The 24,632-nt window shown below is 37.2% G+C and overlaps 1 protein-coding gene across 3 annotated transcripts in view; it reads left to right on the plus strand.

Annotated features, from left to right (window-relative positions):
- LOC139119881 (coiled-coil domain-containing protein 125-like) overlaps positions 1-9,014 on the plus strand; it is a 28,931-nt gene extending 19,917 nt beyond the window's left edge. For 2 of the 3 annotated variants that reach the window (XM_070683814.1, XM_070683817.1), the window contains exons 7-11: positions 422-537; positions 1,342-1,452; positions 2,155-2,353; positions 5,199-5,353; positions 6,655-9,014. In XM_070683814.1, coding sequence (XP_070539915.1) covers positions 422-537; positions 1,342-1,452; positions 2,155-2,353; positions 5,199-5,353; positions 6,655-6,768 — 695 coding nt within the window. In that variant the 3' untranslated portion in view covers positions 6,769-9,014. The remainder of the gene's footprint in view (positions 1-421; positions 538-1,341; positions 1,453-2,154; positions 2,354-5,198; positions 5,354-6,654) is intronic. The other variant, XM_070683816.1, reaches the window with a different exon arrangement.
- The last annotated feature ends 15,618 nt before the right edge of the window (positions 9,015-24,632 follow it).

Below are 24,632 nucleotides of genomic sequence, written 5' to 3' on the forward strand. Positions count from 1 at the left end.
TAAATTTGCATATGTGAATATTTGATGAGTTGGCCATATAAAACCTCATGGCTACATTCTCTGGATTCAAAGTGAATGCAGACTTAATGATTTAAGTTGGAGTAAAGTCAAAGATACGGGTGCATTTAGCATATTTAGCTTTTTCAAGAAAACTTTTGGTTTTCAAAATGCTGTACCTCATGATATAAAATTTGTTTATGAAAGTCAGTGTATTATCATGATCTATCACTACTATTAAGTTATTGGCCAACATTTGCTTTAGAATTCAGTGTTGTTCTGTGTATTGAAATGAAAATTTCGGAAACATGAGATACATGTACGTGAGGGGCAGGTACTAACCCATGGATAGTCATGGTTAAGTAAATTTAATTTCCGATGGGACATGGTGTAGTTTGTTTACCGGTTTTCCTTATTTTCACAGCTGTCACCAGAGAGAGAGATGAGTTGATAGCGATGATGGATGTCAGGGAGAGACTGACTTATGAGAAACACCGGTCAACAACAGATAGTACTTACACAGAGAACTCCATAGCAGAGGTATGTTAAGCACCTGGATTCCCATTTGGATGATTCATGGCACAAACTTTTGTGAAATTTCTCAGCCAGTGTATATGTGGCTGCCAGGGTGAGAAGAAATCAGAGTGTATTCAGCATTTGAAATCTGAAACAGAGCATGATAACCATATTAAAACACTGACACCATACATCTACCTAAGGCTATTTATCATCCTTATTAGCTCACATTTGGTATACATGTATGTATATATACCAAAGAGAGCTTATATGGTAGGTTGGTGGCATCTGTATGTCTGTACATATGTATGTTAGTATGTGCGTATGTATGTCCGTCCACATCAAAATTCCAAAACGGCAATTCTTTTTGGTGTCAAGTTGATAATTACCATTTGACAGAAATTTATTCCGATGCTACAGCATGTTGTATATCCATGAAGGATTGTCAAAATGAAGTTTCATTAAGCTATTTGTAAAGGAAGAAAACATGCCAAGTGTGTATCTGACACAATTTGTACGGTTTTAAGTGCATTAGCAAATTGTTCATTGTTGAACAGTGTTAATATACCCTAGAGGAACTTAATTGTGTGTAGCTATATCCCATATTGTCATTTGTGAATAGATCATCTCATAGGTATATTCTCCTACTAAAAGCATTATTAATACATGAAGCCTCTCAAAAGTGACCAACTGGTAGTCATGCATCCATAAACCATACAAATTATATTACCACCACATAACTTTCTGATATCTCCAATTGGCAATATGATCACAAAAAGTGCCAACAGTTACTTAGAAAAGCAACTGTCTTTTTGAATTTTTACACAGCAGCTGTCAATTCTTGGTGCCTGTCGTTGCCGTGTCACAAATCCAGAGCCGTGTGGGTGTGCTAGAGCTGCAGCACATCTGAAGAAAGAAAACGGCAAACTACAAGATCAGGTATGTCTGCAAATGTTTTTCTATGCGTATGTATGGCATCACACTCACCAAAGATAGATAATTCTACTGATATTATTAAGAAGTTCAGAACAGGTACTATTAGCATCCTAGTGCCAAAAGCGAGTACTGAACTGTTGGAATATGTCAGTGGTTTGTGTGTTAGAAGTGATACATGGATGATGATGATGGTGATGATGATAATGACAATTATGGTGATAGTGATGATGATGATGATGATGATGATGATGATGATGATGATATTGATGTTGATGACGATGGTGATGATGTTGATGATGATGGTGCTGGTGATGCTGATAATAAAACTAATAATGATGACAATAATGATGATGTCCATGATGGTAATGATAATGGTGATGATGAGTGTCCAGATGATCAAGAATTTGTTCATGATGTGTATATCTGACACTTTTATCGTTTATACTGAGTTAGAATTTTCTAGAATTTGACTAACAGGTCACTGTATTTAGGTACAAAAAATCATTATTGGTATGAGGAAGATGACATTGAGGATAGTTATGAAGCTTATGATGATAATGATGATGATGATGATGATGATGATGATGATGATGATGATGATGATGATGATGATGATGATGATGACTTAGCTTATGATGATGATAACGATGACCATGACAATGATGATGATCATTATTTTTATTACTATTATTTCATCGACAAAAGATTGAGGAAATGAAGAAGTCAGTAGAAGACAGTCAAGTATTGGCTGATGCATACAGGATGGGTTTTGAAGAACAGCTGTCCAGAAATAGAAACTTAAACCGAAAAGTTGCTGAATGGTTACAAAGAAAGCAGACAATGAAAGCCAAGAAGAAGGGTCTTGGATTGATGGATAAGATTGAACAACTCAGAAATGGAAATGGTAAGTGTTGCAAGTCGTGTTTATAAATTCATTGCAAACAAACAAACCAACTGATAGAAGTGAGTTTCATATGAATTTTATAGTTGCTCTCCTGAAAAGATTTCTACATAATCCAATGTCAAATTTTGATGGGGATATGTTCTTCATCTACCATGCAGAATGAAGTGCCAATGTGCTTTGATTTTGTTCTTAATGATTTGGTTTTTCAAGAGGACTTGAAATTGTCCAATCACAAAGAAACATGCACTGCCACATAGTGTTAATGGCATCTGGCATTAACTTGAAATTGACAGCAGTGTACATGTTGACAGACAGATAACCCACTTTCTCAAGGTGTGACCTCTCAACATGACACCGTGTGTCATCTCAATTATATGGTGAGCAGCTGCACTAATGGCCGTCACTGTCACGCTTTCTCATCAAATAGTGCTGATAGTTTAATGATATGCCAGGCCTCTACATCTGTTCACATTGAATTACTGTTTGCTCTGTATTCCATTCTCTGTTTTGGCTGCTCCTTCATGAAATATCTATTCATCAAAAAAACAGTGTGAAAACACTAACACTTTGATTCACGAGTTATGTTGGAAGATGAGCTTGTTTGTGTATTAGAACACACGGAACTATTGTAACAAACCCCACTGGCTAAATCATAGCAGTCTGTCAGTCAGTATCAATAGTTTTCAAAGTCCTTGATATAGCACAGTGGAGCTTGTTAAAAAGTACAGGGAACTCTGAAATAATATTGAATTTGTCTGCGCCACTAGAGGCACTCAAGTTCCTATTATATTTCAAATGTAAATTGATCTATCCTCTACAACAAACCCAATCTCTATCACCCTAATGTTTAATCCAGGAAGTTTGCGCAGAAAGGACTAAAACTCAAAATCGGCACTCCTCATCGCAGAGTAGAACTTTGAAAGGTCAAATAAATCAATCAAAGGGCACATGTAATCACAAACAAAGACTGATATCAGTCCCTTGTCAAACTCCAATGCAGATGTAAAGGTACATGTAAGCAGCGCCTGTGATCCACTTTCACCGTGGACGATCTGATAAATGTGTCTGTGATCCACTCTCACCGTGGAAGATCTGATAACCCCATTAGAAGTAGTATGATCTGTACTTTTGATCAACTTACAACTATGCTTTTGCACACGAATGGGAAAAAGGTGAAAACAGATATAAATCATGATTTGTTGAAGGTGAAGACAATTAGATTGTTTCACCATATACCATGGATAAAGTCTTTTTCTAGGGTCTGTGGTTTCACTATATTCCAAAGCCAAGTAGCAAATGTACTTGTAACCTCTAATGCTACTCCCTAACCACTTACATGTATCCATGACTTCAGTAATTCAGTTACAGCAATCCCATGTAAACCTCAGAGAAACAACTTGTAATGTCATTCTATCAGAATGCACACACATATACTGACCAAAACTCTTCTATCATCTGTGTTCCTTTTGAAGTGAGTGGAAGCAAATATTTTATAATGCATGTTAAAAGACAAGAGTGACTAAATATCACAGAGCAATCAACCAAGTAGTTCAATGAGACAAGATGAAACTAAATATTGTGCTCAAAACTTTAAACTGTTTGATTCAAAAATAAAAAATGTGAATTTGAAAAAAAATGTGCTAATGTCAATATTTATCAAATGCCCCCCTCCATTTTCATGCAGTGGTCTATTGTCAAGTGCTTAGAGTCTTAACAGTAGCAAGCATCAGTTTTTCTCAAACAATGTCAGAAACTATGAATCCAGCTGGATGTACGCTTTGATACACTTTTTGTAACTTGACTGAACAAATGGTAATTGTTGCATGGCCAGTATGACGTCAATGTGGAATTTGTGCAAATCACTATTTTCTGCGTGTGTAGTCAAGTATTACAGAAGTACATGTTTAGAAGGGTTCAACGCAATCGCCTTGCCCCTTTCCTGCAATTGCTACTGTTAACCCACTTTAATTCAGCCCCCTGGCTATGCTGCACTCTGTGACAGAGGATGGCATATACATGTACTTAAGATTGTTGGCATTACTCAGAAAACTTCAAACACAAGCACGCTGCCAGCAGAAGGGCTTTGTAACAAGGAAATTGCATTTTAATAGTCTTGTTAAAGCACTGGGATTGATCTTTGAAGAACAGCGTCAATAAACAAGTAACCCTTTGCCAGCCTAGTACTAATAGGAAACTTAGCTTGGAGCACATTTCACTGGTGATTAGACTATTTCTTCAGAAAGGTCATGGGTCATGTAACCCTTCTGAGGCATAGCTTTGACAAGGAAAGGAGATATAAGTAGGCTATATACCATGATATTCCGGACCTATGTTTATTGAACCTACTTTGGAATTTTATGTTTTGACTTTTGTGTTTGATTGTTGTTATTTCAACTGAAGCCAGCTGGCATCTGGGATTTGTCGAGTAGTGGCTCTAGAATTTCGATGTCAGCATCCATTCAAACATGTGGTGGATGTTTTGATTCAACAGAGGACTTTTTTCTTTGACATTTGTAAGTTCACAATGAAAACATAAGATAACAAACACATGTAGCTATAGCATGGCTTATGTCATCAAATGAAAACATGTCACAGAAAGTTTGTCAGCTTCATTGTTGTAAGTTAAAATCTTACCGCAAAAGTGAAGTTGTGCTGGTCCATTACAAACTAAAATATCATTTTGCTTGTACATTTCCTGTCATGTCAGTTCCAACCTATGTTTCATTTTTCGATTGATACAAAAACAATGTGAATTGATTGAATGACAGTTAGACTTTTCTTCTCTTGTTTTCGGTGTGCTCCGTGATTTTTACAGCATATTGCTTTCTTCACCATGTTTTAACAGGCAACAAAGTTGACAAAACACAAGACTCAGTCACTCAGAGTGATCAGAAAGTTCCAAGTGAAGCTGATAATGCAACTACGGTTCATGACTGTACAGTGCCTTTTGAAATCTACCAGGGAGAAGATTCAGACATCGTGTCAACTCTTGCTGAACTGGTATGTAACGCAGCAGTTGTGTTTATCAGAGTACATTATTTTTTAACTATGTTGTACTTTATTTTACTACTCTAGCAGAAGGAAAATTGTCTACTTGATGTCCTCAAATGACAACGATCTACTGCAGAGACTAGCAGCTGTTCGTTTTTATGCTATGATGTTGAGGAAGTTTGTTGAACTCTGAAATAATTTTTCCAAAAATTATATTTCCTGTCCCATGAATTTTATATGAATGCTGTTAGTATATTTGGCTGATGGCCTTGAAATACGGAACAGAGATCATGGAAATATAAATATATCATGCTGTAATTTCCCAAGAGAGGAATTCTGATAGACTGCACATCGATCTGTTTCCGTAAAGTAGATTTTACTCTCTAACATAGACTACGATTTTATTTATAAGAATAGATTTCTATAGATTATGAAAATTGTTCATGATTGCCCACTGACCTGTTTTTTAGGGTTAGAAAAAAATGCAAATATGGTTTCAAATTGACAAACTGTTAAAAATTCAACAGTTTTGCAACAGAAGTTAGCCTAGGTGTAGATGACGATGTAGTACAGTGTGCTTACAGTTAATGGTTCTGAGAGGATTTTGATGACAAGATGCCAAATTACAAGTTCTAAGTATCGTCAAACAGTCTCACAGTAATGCAATTTCTTATCTTCATTGTGTGATGGAAAGTTGCTGCAGTGTGCTACCTGTAGTACGTCTCTCTACAGGCCTAGAAATATAATCTCTCAAATTATTAAATCCTGCCAAATCGCTTGGTTTCCATAAATTTTTAATATACCAGTATAACATTTAAAATAATTATGAAAAAATGGCAAGATTTTTTGCTCGTCCTTTCTTTGCATTCTCACAAGTGTGTAATGTTACAGTGAGGTGTATTTGATAAATTCTCTGTGAAATAACCCAATACTGAAATGCACCCATGGGATGAAATGAATTCAACTCTAGTTTAGATCAAACTGATATTACAGAATGTGAGCTGAAGGCAAATGCAGCTGCATATACATCACTATTGATGTACAGGGCACTGAATGAGCATTGCTGAAATTTTCCAAAGCACTGAGTGGAAATGGATATTCTGAAAAATACGAGTGTCAAATTGTGATTTGTCGTAATCCATACCCACTGTTTTTAAAAATCCCTGATGAAGTGAGTTTGCTGGTTTTTACAACTAACCTAGAAATGACTGGGTCTGTGAGCAGGGAATTTTCATGTAAACATTCAAAGCAATGCAAAATATGTCTTTCACAGGAGATTCAATGTCATTTCTATTCATTTTTTTTTTCAGTTGAATGACAAGTGTGAAGCCTTGGCACACCAAAAGATGGTTGCCAGAATGCTTGCCAGGAAAACTCAAGACCTGGAGGAAAGTGTCAACAAACTCACAACTGCCGATATGTGAAAGATTTAGTGCTTGCATGGAAGAGATACTTAACTAGACAATCACTTATATCAAGGTCTACACAAACAGTAGCTTGGGACATAGCCCTAGCACTACAATGTTGATTTGCCACGGAAACTGATGGTCTAACTTGCCATTTTTGAAATGAAAACGATAAGCCTTACAAGTTTTAGCATGGCAGGATATTTTTGCTTGTTTTTTAGATCTCTAGATCTGTAAATTAAAGATATATATATTTATTACAGCAGTATTTATAAAATACTTGTATTTGTAATGAGACAATGCAGTGTGTCAAAATATCCACATTTAGTGTGCATTTACGTAACAAAGTTGTCATTTTTTGGTGGTATTTTTTGTGGGGGAGTGGGTGTTTCAAGAGTATCAGGTTTCTTTGATGAAATTACCGAGTGATCTTTAATCACCAAAATCTCATTGGGCATTCCATTAGACAAAGTCTGCCTATGTGTTCGATGTGTCCATTTATCTTGCTAAAGAAAGTGCTTTCTGTTGCATTGTCAAGTAAATTTTACAGTCACAAAATGTAAGAAAAGAGAGCAATCATGTCAATTTGTCAGACAAATGGACAGCAATTGGTCATTTTTGCCATTTATTCCAAGTCAGAGAAATAACCTAAAAGGATTTCTGCAGTTATTGTGCTTCAACAAGTGCCTTCCCTGCTTACCCCGGCTGACCTCTACTGACCCCTGCTCTTTCCATCATACACTAATGTCTCCATTTGTCAAGTTGTCGGTGAAATTTTGTCAAAATTGTGAGATTTAAAAGGATTCTTTTTTTGTTAAAGTATACTACAAAGAAACTTCAAAGAAAACTCTGCACCAGAGTGGCAGACAACCAAAGCTGCACTCATACTTATGATGTGATTATGCTTGTGTTACTTTGATTTGAATTTCCGCATTGTGTGCACCTGGTCAAATTCAAATTGCCCTTACATGGACTCAGACTTTGTGAATCTGTCAATTGGTTGCTGGGCAAACAAATTACGAAAATTGATCATTTCTGACTTGTGCTGTCAAGGGTCCTTCAACCTTGCTATTTTCATTATTTAAGACTTTTTGAGTATCCCTGGTACTTTTATGTGTTGGACAATGTCGACGTTCTGAAATTATTATTTTAAGTTTGTAGAGACATTTTCAGGGAAATACCAAACTTTTCCACCTACAGATTGCAATTTTACAGAGAACTTCTACATGCACTAGCTTTCTGATTGTTTTTGTGCTTAATTTTATTGGTGATGTGAAATCTTTGCAACAGAATTTCAATTTTTCATACCATAGATGTCTGTTACAAAGTGCATATAGACTATGGTTTCTTACATTAAAGTATTGGAGCTGCCATATCTTGAGTCGGTATTTGCTTCCAGTAAATACATACTGTACTGGTGGATCCATGAAAGCCAAATGCAAACTTTACTGTGTGATGCTTGCAGGAAGGCTTTTACTAGGTATATTATTTTCACCAACTGTTTTTTTTTAATCATGCAAGTTTCACAACAGCATGAAATGATGTCAAATCTGTGTCAGGGGGTAAGTTTTACTACAATGATAAGACATGTTAAATCAATGTTGAAAGCTTTATCTTGGCAAAGGAATTTCGTCAAAGAAGTATGCCAGTTTTCTTTTTGAATTCTGGCTTCAAGTCTTGCTCACGGTAGAGTTCACCAATCTCCAACATTTCATATTGGCAAGCTTATAGCTTTCATTGTGAAGTTAACACACTCCTCTTGCTGCGTAGTCTGGTAAAAGGAGATGTACTATTAGTAAGCAACTGATTAATCTCTAGACCTCCATGTTCAGGATAAACATGCCACACAAAGTATGAATTTATTTTCCATGCAGTAAGTTGACATACAGTGGCTTTCCAATAGATATCCATTCACTTAAATCATACCACTTAAATCTTAAATACTGCCCTGCATAACCTTGCCTTGCCTGTGGCCTACTCTTTTCTTCTGGTAAGACATTTTTGTTGGGGCATTGCAAAATGTCAAACTTCTAAGTATTTGGTGTTTTTAGTTTTCTTCTAGGAGCTGAATACCAAACACAACTCCAGGCAATAAACGATTTCACTCAAGATGTGTTTCATTTTGATGCAGGACAGAAAAAAAACATTTTAGAAGGGTGTGTGAAGTTAAATGCTCTCTCGCTCTCTCTATATTTACTGTTTCTGCAGGGTTCTCTTGGCTTCCAAAATGAATTAAAAAGTAAATAAAGAGATGATTATACATAGTGCTTTACTCCACGTGTGCTATTTACTCTAAAGTCCTATGATTAATTTCCTGAAGCTGTGACAATAGTCTGCTCATCCTACAAGAAATAAATGCCGCAGCGACGTCATTGCAAGCACTGCTTCCGGCAAATCTGTTCATGATCTCACTGAAATGGGTACAAAAATAATGAGGGTTAAACCAACATAGTGTAATGAGAATAATACTTCATCGGAAAGCTATGATGTTCAGGTTGATGTTTGTGCCATTCTCAAGTGTTTATCTTTATCCTGTAAAGCATTATTTGAATGTTCTGTAACTGGCGATGGACTGTTTGTCATAAGGCGAGCAGGGAGTAACTCTCTGGACAAGAAGAGTCTGATTCAACATTCCTTTTCCATGCATGTCAACAAGCTCCGATGCCATCTTTGAATGAATTGCAAAAATATACACTTGTTTGAAAACTTATCTGTAAACAAGTCTTCTGTCCAGGATAAAAAGCCATACACTGGGTAGAACAATATCGAGATTCAAGTCCTGTATTTTTGGTCAACAAATATTGAGATCGCCACATACCATGGACCTTATGAGAGTTTCAGTGTTGACTGCCGATAGAAATGTGGCCGAAATCATCACAAATGTCCGTACATAAACAGTGGTTGCATTTTGATCCCAGGGTAAAATTACATGCGTGTCAGTAGTATTCCAGCATGCCAGCTGCGGCCCTGGCTCGATATGGTGTCGGGTTTTATAGAATGAACGACAGGATCTCATAAGTTTTGCATGTGTGGAGTCTGGAAACACTGCACACAATTTTTTTAGTACGAGTTTAATAATGACATGAATATTGTGTGACCAATTATGTAACTGCATGAGAAGACGTCAAAATATTGCCACTATGTAAAGAAAGTTATTTGTCTTTCGATATGAGACTTTAAACTGCGTATTTGACAACTGTTACAGTGCTTTTCGTCTTCAGGCTAATCAAAATTCTCACAATGAAAATACACATGTGCAAGATGGATCAAAGCACTTGAAGCAAAAGACTAGTCATACTAGTAAAACAGGGTATTAGTCCACACGGACTACATACATTTATTCTGGGGAACTTGTAATTGGGCTCAAACCCATCACAAGGATAATACACTGCGACCTACATATGCGTGTCAATTGGTTTAGCGATACGACACAATCTGGCAGCCATCTCGTCACAATTTTAACGTCGAGAGCTATTATGCAGGCACGCGTAAATAGAACCCGCTCAAAGTTGATAGAAAGACAATGTACCATGTCGTACACCATTCATTTATTTATCTACAAAACTTTTGATGCTAACGGTAGTAAACATAAAACATAATCTACATAATGTAACATCTTCTGAATGTAAAACCTAGCTGGCTCCATCGTGAAGCAATACTAAAAAGCTGAGAAAGAATCAAGCAACAGTCACCTCGTCATAATGTGTACTCTGGTTGATAGGCAGCTACGTTTTTACATTTTACATGTAAAGGGAGAATGCGTTCATAAGTTGTGTGTGTGGACCAAGGTTGGTTTCAAAGTTTGGGATAAAAGGATGTGCTGTGTTAGACTTTTTAAAATACCAATAGAAAAGTAAAAAAATCATTTTATGAAAATATAATATGAAAATTAAGTTAGACTGTCACAATTGCCGAACTATGCGATTAAAAGATTGTTGTTATGGGGTATCAGTGTGCTGTAAGTTTTTTTGGAGAGAGGAAAAAAACCTATATCCTGTAGGGTTTTTTAGGGTCACAATTAAATTTTAATGCAGGTGATACATGCTGCTATTCAGAAACTGCAATTTTTTAATATCACAATTTATGCACCAGTGAAAAACAAATTACGATAGGTAGGACACGCCTAGGGGACACCTATTCGGACTCTCAAATTTTCAGAATATTTTGCCAGTGTACTACTATTGTGAACTCAATATGACGTCAGTGGGTCTTTAAGCTTGTTCTGTGAGCAAATTCAGTCATTCACTACAGGGATAGCGGCCATTTTAATCTCAGAAATCGGTAAATTTTAGGTACTTATTTGCATGGTGACCTCCGATTTGATTAGTAATTTTGATAGAGAATGATTTAACTTTCCTTGAGAAAAGTTTACGCATAAGTTTACATTCAGTGTCGAGGTGAGTACAATCCCATCTGCCATTTTCTAACACTATGAATTTCAAAAGGACTTTCTGTTTATATTTTCATTCATACAGCTGTAATCTGACAACATCTCGAATTATTTGACGGTCACCCCGACATCAGTTTTTATTTTGTCGTAGAGACTCCGCTACGAAGTACACATTTGACCATATTTGTAATATTAACTCAGAAGGACGTATTACTTTCACCTTTTTCCTGAAAAAAACTCAGCTATGCATCTTGGACACGTTTGTTGAAATACATGCCAAACTAAGCTGTCTTGTGTTTCTACTGACGACAGAAAAATGAAATTTTACAACTATATATGCATGAAATGACCTCTCTTTGAACTGCACTTTCTGAGTGAATGCTGACGCCATAAGTTCCTTTTACGAGCCTATTGTCCCTTTTACAATTGACAAGTAAGTCATTGATAAATTCGACCTTTTCTAAAGTTTAGGTATGACACCTTTCTATATTGGTAAGCAGCTGTTTTTGTTGTAGATTTTGAAGTGGTCTCGTTGTGTGAATGGCGTCTGTTGTACTCTGAAGTGCTCGACGTACAGAAGTTGAATGAATACTCGTAAAAATAGTTCTTGAAATGTTTGAGGACGGTTTGAACAGCCTCAGCGTAAATCTGATTTTATGGAAGTGCTCTAAACATCGAACTCGTTAAAACTGTTAGTGTGGAATGAAGGTCACCACATGCTTTGTCAAAGTAGACATCAGAAAAATATACTGCTTCACCGTAATTTGTTTTTTTCCGTTAACGGATGTTTTCTTGTATTTTATCTATGCGCATCAATATTACCCGCATTTACCAATCAGACGTCATTAGCAAACAGATAACATAGCTATCAAAATTGGCTGCAATTATTCCCTCGTTGGCAAGCTCTGACTTCAATGTAAAGTTCTCTAAGTCATTGCTCCTTATAACCTCACTATGTATTCAGACTTTATAGTGAAAAGAAATTTAGTCAGTAGTTTAAGTCTAGGAAATTACAGATTTGTATTTGCCAGTGTCAAACTAGAAATACTCCATTTGTAGCTGCAGACATAATGAAATACATATTAGTTTCATTTCTTATTTTTAAACCACTTAACCACTATAGTTTTGGTACCACCTGGCCAGGCTGTCTCCCATACTCTGTTTGCATTGTTCAATTGGTAGACAGTGGGTATGGCATAAAGAATGGATTTCCACACAGCATTCTCACACCACCGGTCCTGCCCACTTTAAAATGCCTGGAAACTAGAAACCCAGGCATCCATTGAATTAACTCAGCCTGGATAATGATGTGTAAGTAATTGGATCATTACGGGTCTCTAAGAGACTTTTGTTGGAATTGAAAGAATGCTCTCTCCAGTCTTGTTCTGAAAATTTGCAATAAATTGCCAATATGGAATAATTTCTGCCTTTCATGAAAACTTTTCCTCGGAGAGAAAAGGTCACGTAATTTCTATCAGTTTTTTTCCCTTTGAGAATGGATTACAGATTAAAGAGATGTTGGTATATAAAGTGACTTTCCATGTCTTTGCATGTTTTCGTTCGATTTGTTTTCAGGACATAATTAGTTTCATTGAATAATTCACGCTACTCCATCTCTCATATTTCTCGCCTTCTTAATGTGCAAATAATTCGGAATATCGTTATGTTTACAATCAGCTTTTATAGAAATTCACATTTTTCTTTCGACCTGTGGTTCTCAACTGTATGTTTTGTATTGGTCTAGCTGCCGCGTCAATAAAACAAATATCTACCGACGTGTTGCAGTGTAAACATCCATATCCAACCGTAACATAGATATTTATAGACATATATTTATTCACTTCAACTTTATAGTATTGCAATACACGTAAAACAAATGTTAATACAAAGGTCGTCGAAGTGAGAGGCTAAAGGTAATTAAAATTAACTTATCTCGTTAAGCCTCAATTCTAATGAATATGGCTATTGAAGTATAAAACTATTGAGTTAAAACTGATTCATTACAGAGCAAAGCATTTGAACCCTTTCAAACCTACCAGGTCAAAATACATTCATCCCGAAACGATTCAGTGAAACCAAAACGCTCGCACTGAAATGATGAAGTGGATTTTATAAGCTTTTCTCTATTTTTGTTTGAGAAATGCTTTGTGAACATGGACATTCGTACAAATTGACGTTACTGTGTATGCTGTCATAGACTTTAATCCAGAACGTCTCTACCGACATGAACCATTTATGCTCATTAGTTTCTGACACAGTGTAACATGATGAAAGGAATGGAGAAAAGTCAGTTGTTTTCCTTTCTGTTTGATAAGCACGTATGAACTAGTGCATAAAAATGGACAGTCGGTGAAATCTTTTAATTTTGATCTCGAGGAGTGATTTGACAGCTCTCACAATTTGTCTTTATCATAAAGGAAATTAAGAAGCTATTTCATATATATTACGCAAGAAAGACGATGCTATTATATTATCTCCTGGGCAATTGGCAGTATTCTACATCAGAAGGAATGCCGATCTCTTTCGCATGAAATGTTTCTTACAGCATTGAGCAACGTTGTCCGTTCATTTCAAGATACCTTTGTAATGACTGAGTGAATACCGAAGATGTGCGCAAACGCAACTTTGTTCCGTAGTAGGGACTGAAGACGCTACTGTAACTGTACGCGTGTATGTGATACAAATCAAATGCATGGCAGCTAAACCGAGCGTCTCTAATATTTTATGAATTCAGTGAGGAACTGACTAGACTCTCTGTTTAGTTTGCGTGAAATGTCATCAGCAGGCTGTCACATCGCATGTAGACAAGGTGCACGACTCCTTTTCTCAAAAAGAATTCACATATTTTTTCTCAGCCTTTCACGTCATGTTTACACGGTAATAGATGCATATCAGTCCTCGCCACTCAGTCTCGGCCATCACACATGATATGCTGTTCAACTGAAAAATAATTGACAGAAATAAAATTAAACCGATCGAAAAATGTTAAGATAGCGGCTAAATGATGAAAGTTCAGCACACACTCATCTGTCTCATTTGATGTGGTTCACTTCTTGTCATTTCAAGGTGACACTTTTCTTGGTATTACACACATGTCAATTTTTTGTTCCATCTGGCAATATTTTGAGAACTGTTGTGGAAAATTGAAAGTGCTTGCAAAATTCTGCGTATCTATACAGGTGCCCCAAGCGATAGTTTTTCGAGGTCTCGTTTTCGAATTAAAACTCCGAATCACAATTGATGATCCGGCCGAAGTTACCTTTACAATAATGAGTACAATTTAAACGTGTTTTGTGAATGCCAGTCGGCAGGACTGTCGCCAGTTTTTTGCACAGAACACTAGGACCTTGCAACGTGTGAACGTATCGCCCGTTGTGATAAGATTGCAAGACATGGAAACCCCTCGGATTGAGTTGCTGCGAAATCTTTACGGGAATAGGTTTTTATATGTAGGTGTACGGAACTGTTACCCATGTTGCCGATGTAATATATATGCAGTTTCAAAGGTCAGCTTCCCTCCAACTGTGGCAAAATTTAACCAGAGGACATTCGCAGTTTCAAACTTACAAAAACTTACTTCATACTTGGTCTCTTTTATGATTGTTACGAAAACCCAAGTCACAGGTTAAGCATATTGAGACTTTGTCGACCTGACTTTAGAATTTGACTGTTCTTGGGGGTGACTTTCTTCCCCAAGGTGGGTGGGAAACGGACATTTGTCCGTAGCTGTGCTGTGGTTTACTGTCTTTTACACCTCACTGTAACATTCGTCGAAATCAAAATCGGCACGTAAAAGGGAGGAAACCCGTCAGAAAACTACCGACACAGCTATGGACACACTGCTACATATCACCCTAACAAGAATTCAATACATGGACGTGAAATAAAAACTTCTATGGTCAATATTATGTGTTCCTCAATGCATGACAAAAGCTGTTTCTTCAGTTTTACCAAGGAGCTTTGAAAGTTGTTTATCCTCTAACGTCAGAATGCAATTTTCTCGGTACAGCAGTCGTCAATTATCCGGAGAAAGCAGTTTTCATTTTTTTCCATGCTGTAGAATAAGACACGATCTTGTTGAACTTGACGCCGATTGATTAAAGTCAGAGGGGACTGAAAACTTGACTGCGAGTACATGACATTTGTTGTTTAAATAGTTACGAAAGCATCACGTTAAGAAAAGAAAGAGTACACATTTTTCTATATTCCTGATAAAATATTATAGCTTGTCTAGTGTTTGATCGGAATTAAACCAATCGTATTTTTTAAATATGAAAGTTCAATTATGGGAACATTAAATGCATAGCATTGGTTGTGTTTGAATGTGTAAAGTCTTTTGTTTGCAACTGAAAAAGACGAATTTCTCATAATTTACGCACAAAAGATTTTTTTATTATAGACATGCCGTCACCAAACTGGAAACATGTCAACCAATAAAAGAAAGTGTAAGTTATCGTGTAGGTGAACAATGCAAAGGTGGAAACGTCACCATCTCTACACCAGAATTTGATCAGATTAGTTTCACACCAACCTTGTGAACTGTGCACTAGACTACACTCTTTCATTAGTGTCTTTGGATCATCGCAAAGTATATTTAAACTTGTCAAATCACGAGCTTTAAACTCATGTGGTCTAGCTTTCTCTGAGTACCATACCTCCCACTGTTTCCTATCTCGTCTTTTATTTTAACCCCCATGAGGATGCATTACATCTCTTGTCTTCTAAAACCGTCCGCCCTGAAAATGTCAAGATTGTTTACCTTTTCAAAGTTGTTTACAAATTTTAAATGACGGACAGTGTCACCGACGAGTCGTTTGTTTCATTATCTTTTACGACTTGCAGTCGTCGATTAACTGTTTCAACCCTTTTAGTCTCGGTCAATACGTCACCATGCCTCTTGTCATCTGCCTCACCGAACTTTGATGTCGCTTGGAATTGTATGGTTTGGTATTGTTTTTGTCACCTTCATGCAACACTAAAGCGCCAAGTCCATTTCTTTTGGCACTCATCCATTAGGCAACTTGTAAACATACCAAACATCAGTAGAGCATGCAATGTAGCTTATCGATAGGACATGTTATATGGAAGACAAGAACATTGCTGTTGACAATGTGAATGCTGAAGAGAAGACACTTGTGGTAAACATTTAAACATGAAAGTTTCCCTACTTTTTTCATTTTCACAAATTGTCCTGTTCTTCGCAGAAAAGCGCCTTTAACAAATGATCATTTTGCCAAACATATACAGATTTATTTGTAGTGGTGAAAATACACCGAGCAGCTATAGCTTTCAGTACATTTCCTTTAACAACGGATGAGAAGCATTTATACAGCAGTCTGTTGATATCAATCGAAGTAAAATAGTTTGCCTGAGGACATTTGATGAAAACAAAAAGCAAAAGATGAAACTTTCAGGAAATGATAAATGTTTTACCCGTCAGTTTCTACTTCCCTCACATCCCCATGCACTTTTGTGTCTCCATACCCGTGTAAACGCCACCCCTTAAGGGTTTTCTCTCCGTTTCAATTTCCGCTAAACTTCACGTCGTAATTACCATTTGTCCCTGTGTCCCCCGGCCACCTTTTTACCGGATTTGTGTCACACGATTCTCTGTTAAAGTATTAAAAAATCACAGATTACCTAGCGGTAGTAATTGTGCCCTAATAGTTCAGGAGCCAGCACCAGCTAACTCTAATCTTCAAATGCATCACACAGTAATGAGACAGATTTTGGAAAATCTTTCTCTTGGTGTCTATGACTAAATACGGTTCCGTTCGCTTCGGTTGTAATGGCCAGTAATCGGTAACCTTTCCTTCATTCAATCTTATTCGTATCAGGAAAAAGATATTATCCAAGAAAGACCGTACGAGGATCCTGACATTTTGCAGAAATGTGCTAGTTCGAATGCGCGAGACCTACCGCTATACCCACTGTCTTCAAAAAGTGTAAGAGTGGAAGAATAACCAAGGCCGTCGAGGGTTTATGGTAAAACCAACGCAAATTGTACACATTCACAACGTCCGAAATCACGTGGCATACGAGATAAAAAAAACCAAACGTGATACGCAAATATTACGTCAGTTTGCTGTTTAATTAGATTGAATGCACGTACGAAGTTGTCTTGTCTGGGACGGGACTGCTGGGCAAACCAATTTAATTTATTCCAACCAAGTAAATGACGTACATCTGTTTCCTATCCTGTTTTCTCGAGGGTCTGTGGATTAACACAAAACCAATATGCCCAATATCGCTCAAAGGTTGCCAGGGACCCCTACGACCGATGTAAACACTTTACCTAGGGTACGTTTACTATTGATGAAAGTTAAAACGTTTGTTAACAGTGAATATCGTAAAATTTAAATGTTGTAGCCATGTTAACGTGATGCATCTCAATATAGCGCATGAAATACATTGTTTGTAAACAAGAAAGTTGTACACGCGCAGTTCCGACGACCCCCTCCCTTTAAGTATTGTATTTAACATATGTTACAAAGGTTTTCGTACCTCTATAAAATAGAATGTTTTCCAGTAAATAAAATTGACACTGTTTACTAATTTGCATGAGAACATAAGGATCACTCTTAGTTGACCCAAATAAACGGATGGTAAGTACAATAGATCACATGACCAAGGGCATATTATGCTTAACAAAAGTCAATATTCAAGATTTTTGAACAAATTGATAAATGGCATTATTTTTCAGAGATCCCAGCCTTTCTCTTGAACAAGCTTGAATCGAGGCTACTTGTCTCTTCATCACAACCCCCTTTGGCCGATATCAGAACTGGCAACTGTCCCATGGCAATCAGTAAATATTAATCGGCAGATGTTACAATCTAAAAACCGATGTTATTTACGGTATATGTGTTGCATATAGCATAATCTTACGTATCACTATGCCAACCAGCTCATCATGTCCACCAGAAAAGCAACCGAATGAAGTTGCCGCGAACGAAGAGAAATGTTGTTCTCTTGAATAACCTTGATTAAAATGTTTTTTTTTTTTTTCTGGCAGATGTGACGACTTAAGAATTGATATGTGAATAATTATATCTATGACATGGGCTTGATGTACCAAGTCGTTTTGAAACATTTGACATCACTTCTTGGGTTAATAATTTGAAGTCCACACACCAGCCTCTCTTGGTTCCAGGTATATCACCTTTTGTTCTATGCCTTGTTTGCCAAATGTTGATTGTTTGATCGTGTGTTTGTTGTCACTGCAGTTCTTGAGAATTCGAGGATTCGGTACTCTGCTTCATTTTCCTCCATAAGTATTCACAGCAGGTCCTTCATGTTGTCTTGAAGAACACAAGATGTCTTATATAATACGACCATTTCTTTATTAGATTCACTTATATAAATCTTGCTTTTATTTGAGACAGTGAAAATTCCAACTGGTTCTTTTTCCATCGGTAACAGCTGGATTTAAATACTAGCTCAGCTGACTTGTCTGCTTCTCTGTTGCCTCTTCCAAATTACATCCATCCTTACCTTATTTTTAAAAGTCGTTGACTCGGAGCGGAAGAGGAACTTCAGGTAAGCTTCGCTGGATACCTCCGTTTTACCCCATAAATACTATAGCTTTCTATCTAATTGAATCAATACGGTATTTTATACGATCTTTATGTTGTTTTTCTCTCCGAAGTTCATTTCACACTGTAAATCTATCCATCTTCATAAACATGTTCCCTTCCTGAAAGGATGCACGAATATTTATACACGCACATAAAATGCCTGATTTATTTTGCTGAAATAACGTAATGGCATCGACATCGGCAGTGAGTTTTGATTTTATCACCCGAGCTTACTGAAAACTGGGCCGTCCTTGCCGGGTTCCTTACCTGCTATTGCGGTTAATCACCTTACTGTGTAGTAACCCACGTATGGTATAACAGCAATTGATTTCTTTGCGTGGGCTGTGTAACATGTTAACAAAAACCCATCAACTGAATATGCCTTAATAACACTACGTCAGCTACTGTATGAATTTTGTCTTTTTCCTTTCTACCACCGTCCCTGTCTTTGTTTATTCCCCCACTCTGTCTCCTCAGATTTATATGAAAGAACAGAAAAATCAGAATGATAATCTCAAACGGATACAGTATTCAAGAAGCCAATATCCCTTATCTTATTGATGACACCCTCAAAGAATCACATTCTGTGATGAGTGAGACCCCACGATGATAAGACTGAATATTTCACACAGAGCCGACAATTTATTCGAGCTTGTCTGAGCTGGGTTTGTGATGTCATTGTAGAAGCGGCATTGATTCGTAAAATTTCTGACCCCGGGAGTAAAAACAGCCACCAAACGATCAATCAGACCTCGATGGCCAATCAAAAAAGATAGACGGGTCTTAAAGGCCTCTTCCTTATTCTCTATACTGTGACATAATTCTGTAAGTTTTGGCAGACCTTTTGCCCCGACGATAATTGTGAGGAATGTTGAAATAGCATACAGCGGATTCACTGCCGTGTATCCATTTACTCAAGAAAGATTAAACACCATATGAGCGACGACAGCATGTTTACAGAAGTTCAATTTAAATTTGTTTGAGCGAAAAGCAGTTTTCGACAGACTTTGAGGATTTAAATTCATTACATCAGTAGCAAGTAAAAGTTCCATTTACCTTTCATACTCCATTGACAGAAAGACCTGCAAACACGCATTGAATGTGACGTCTGATATAACGTCCACATATGTCTCTCGGAAAAGCGACGGAAATGACGCTATCAAACGTTGTATTTGATTTGATGTATAAACTTGTTTTTTAATTTGACGGCTAGGGATTATACATACCACTGAATTCATAAATCTCCTCACTACGACTTCAGTTTCTTGAAAGGGTCGGATCGACATCCACGGATTGTGAATAAACGATGCAAATACTCAGGCGAAAATAGTGTTTTCAATGGTTTTCCTTGTGTGCTTCACATGCAAGAAAACAACGTTAGCATAACCGATGTAACGGGAGCGATAGACAAATTCAACAACTTAGCCCAATGAATATCTGGCCAATATAAATAACTTTGCTATGACACCGTCTTTTCTTGTGCACATATTTATAATAATAATATAATAATATTGGGTTCTTATATAGCGCACATATCCACAAGTACATGTGCCCAAGGCGCTTTACAATTATTATTACCCCTGGTCACTGGACCTAATATGATACCACTCAACTCCCTGGGGAGCAAACTACAGCTCACATGTGCAGCCAATAAGCGCAGCAGAGCTAAACACACACATTACAACCACTGTCCTACCAGGTACCCATAACTCCTGGGTGGGGAGAAGCAATGAGGAATAAAGTGCCTTGCTCAAGGACACAACACCATGGCCATGCCGGGGCTCGAACTCACCATCCTGTGATCGTGAGTCCACTGCTCTAGCCACTGGCCCATGATGCCTCCATCTCCATTCTGTACTTTATATATGTACTGTCAATGCTGCACATTTTTTGGAAGGTAAGGTTACTAATTCATGTAGCCATTTTGTCAAAGGCACATTAAAGCTCTTGGACTTTGTTGAATTCGTCAGACATTTTGATGCTCAAAATTAAATCAAAAGAGATTCATGATAAGAGTATGTAAAACACATTGATGTCCAAAGACGGTATGTTTCAACTAATTAGTGGTGTACTGGTCAGCATCGCGAGTATAGTGTAACAGCTTGACAGCCATCGCTTACATGTTAATCATTAAGGTCGCCTGGTGTAGCAATCTTGGCATATTTTAATGTTCTATATGGTGTCGAAGAACGACTGTGAAATTCGTTCATAGCGCAGTTCCTGACCTCTCACTCTTCGAAGACAAGATGGCTTTTAGTTACTTCGAGCGTGACAAGATTAACACATTCCATATATGATGATTTAACAACAATGGGTATGTAACTAGGAAGGTTTTGAACAATTTATCGCAGATTTCGTTTATTCTGTACTAATGGCCTCCGGCCAAGATGTACAAACTTCAGATTGCTAGTTAACAAAATTTCTGTTTTGAGCAATTTTACGCATTGACATAACATTTAGGATGTCATCATTCCCAGAAAGTCGAGGTAAGAGTTGGGAAATATATTGATCCGAGAAATTTTGAAAAGCCCACAGGTCATTTACAGACGTGGAAATGAGGGAAGTTATAGGTATGGAAAAAAGTATTAGATCTTCATTAGTAGAAAGCAACCAAAACCATTGCCTTTGCGAAGAACTCGTATAGGAAAACAAGATATTACTAGCTTAAAACACAACAGCATGAATACTCAGAGATTACCAATATTAAGACATGAAATAAGGAAAAAATGTACGATGAGAATATGACATTGAAAGTGTACTTTAATAGCGTAATACCAGCAGAGGAAACGCTGAAATGTAAACTTTGAAGGACGCTAAGAAGCATTGAAATGGAAATGTGTAAATTATGATTTTCCCCTAAAGGTGATCAAGCTGTAAGGGGCAAGCGAAATAACCAGCAATTGTAATATCTGATGTAAATATCGGTTATTTTCTTCATTTTTGAAATCTAACAACACACAGTTACATATTTACTCATACAAGCTTCGGTTTATCGTATTGATTCTGTCCGTGTTAGCACGATGTTCATTGTAGGTCCTACGGACACGCACAAAGCATACAAAATGTGTATGAGTGAATCGTATAGAAAACTACGCCTGCAAAGAAATTGTAAATTGATCTGTTTGATGTAGAACACATTAAAGAATATAGAGCCAGACAAATGAAACGTTTTTAAAATTTTGCCATTCTTTGCAAAACAGCTGCGAGTCAGGAGTCATTTTGGAATTCTGAATGGAAAATTATGGTTTTCACATTTTCGTTTTTTTGGGACACACCGGCAATTTAATGTTTCCAAAAGAATTAACAGGTAGAATGGTAGTCAATTTAATGCAATAAAGTACATGTAAATTAGGCATTCAGCTTCCTTATAGAAGTATGTTTTTCAATGTGTCCTACCTCTGCCATAATTTGCTTCATGTGTCCCGGCTTTAATAGAACGAATTGCACGTAAGCTTACAACTGCAAAGGTAAAAATCAACGTGTATACTGTTGTTAGAACGGACGAGTAGGTTGTAACACAGACGCTATTTCTTGTAGGGTCTATGATCGCCGTAAAGAGCGTTAATTATTCACTTAAACTGGCACATTTTCTTTTGGTGGAAAGCTCCGAGTAAACGATTTATGAGAACACTTTGCTCACATGTTTTGAGAACTAATCAAAATGATCAACCGTAATCTGTTGGCAATTCAATATTTACGCAGCCTTGCCTGACGTTGAATAGACGGTCGAGTAAAGTTCCCCGCAAACAATTCAGAAAAATTATAAATATGTTCAAACCGAGTATTAAAAAGGGTCATGTTCAACTCTCACAAGCAATGTACATAACAGGCAACCCAGCCGGACGTGATCCAAGGGTAGAGTTGAGTAAAATTGCCACTTTTACGGATAGACGAAACGTATATACTTTCTACGAATCAGCGAAATGCACAGTATACTCTACAACGTGTGGAGCGGTCTCAGTCAGAAAAATGTAACAACTTAGCCGGCTATTGAACCACTCTTTATTTGGGAGTGGAGATTTAGCCGAGCGGTTCTCTCTGTGGCCTCTCCGCTAGGCGACTGATGTCGTATGTTGTGGGTTCGAACCCGATTGAAAACTAGCCGTATTAGTCAACTGAAAAAAACTGTAAATTCATTAAATTATCGGCTAAACAAGATCGTTTCTGATACAGCTGTCAATACTACAGTAATAAGTTAATTTGTTTTTTATTCGAAGGATGTGACGTCCTGAGAAACCTTTTTGGTGTATTTTGGCAACATGCTACTAACTTGTGTTTGTCCATTATTGTTGGACAGTATGTTAATAGATCACTCCATGGAGTCGTGAACAAACACAGACAAGTGCACTTCCAACGTTTCTCAAGCAACTATTTATTACGACTTGTCGGTCAGAGCAAATAAGTATACAGGAATTTCCCGTGGTTTTCTTCCCGCAGCAATGAAAAAAGGTGTTCCTGTCACATAACAAAACTTCCATCCATGGTACAGCTCAGTCTTGGAATGGAAACCTTTCTTTGGAAGACAATTTCAGCCTTCACTTTTAGTCTACACTTTTTCCAAACGATCTGTAATGACAGCGGAATCGAATTTTTTTCCCGCCACACGTTCATATACGACAGCAGACATTTCAGACTTGCGTAGGTATTATGAAAGGCGCCAACATGACATTTACTTTTGATGGATGTTCAAACAGCAAATGACTTTACAACCAATTCCACAAAGATGTAGACATATGTAAATTCGTCAAACCAATCCTATGTGGATGCAGTATTCCCAATGCGGCAATCTTAATCAAAAGGCCATTGCAAACGCAATATCTTTATTGCAGGTGAAAGAGTTGTTCAGATTCTGTGGCCATTTCTATCAATCTTTTTGCCCCGGCAATGCTGACACTCGTTCACTCTGGCATTTCAGCCGATGAAATTTGAAGCTACTGCAAACAACATCCTGGATCACCAAGCTTTCTCTTACCAATAGATAACCAGACATCCATATCAAATCAAGTACATTCAGTGTACCTCTATGAAAACGCCGATGATCGGAAATGTCTTTGGATCATTAGTTCCAAAGAAGATTATATTTCAGTTACTTACGTTGATGTACACTAGTGTGTAAATACATGAAGAGAACACACTCATTTATTTCCTTTCAGAGTATAACATATACGATGATTGGATATCTCTGTTCTACTGTTGATGATTTCCTGGCATTTGGGCAAAAAACAGGGAAGACTGACTTAACATAATGGATTAAGAATGGTATTGTTGTCGTGCTTGATTTGAATACACCATCACAACATCTTATTCCACATGAAAACCGTCCGTAGAAATAATTGCATCTTTCAGCAATCTGCTAAATTCAAATTTATCTTTCTTTGGTGAGCACATTGACCCCCAAAATATTTTCTGGAAATCACAGTATGAAAAGAATTGTTCGTAGAAACCAAAACGAGCAGTACAACAAATCTTACACCCTTGATGACTAAAATGACAAAAGTGACGACATTAAGCTCATAGTTCCATTCTCACAAATACTATTTATGATTTCAAAATGAATATTGACGAGAGAATTACGAGCTTTGAGGTGAGTAAAAGGTTTGGTAATTGCCAAAGCTGTACTGAAAGTTAACCTGTAAGCGTGACTCGTTCCTGAACCTCGGATTTACACCGAGAATTGTATTCTCAGCGGGATCCTCGGACAATCTAGCGACACCACAATGCGTTAACTGGAATGCCGTTCTGAGGTCTCATTCTTTCAAATTCAGATGGGTCAATGGAGGTAGAACTGTGAAGTCACAGCAATCTTGATTTCCCCAACTATTTGCAGCCGAATTTCTTTAAACTTCTTTTTTTTCTTTGCAAATTAAGCTTTTGATCTTCGTTTGTGCTTTGAGATGTAGGTGTGATTGTCACGG

Source organism: Ptychodera flava, chromosome 20, assembly GCF_041260155.1.
Source record: "Ptychodera flava strain L36383 chromosome 20, AS_Pfla_20210202, whole genome shotgun sequence".
Classification (NCBI taxonomy): domain Eukaryota; kingdom Metazoa; phylum Hemichordata; class Enteropneusta; family Ptychoderidae; genus Ptychodera; species Ptychodera flava.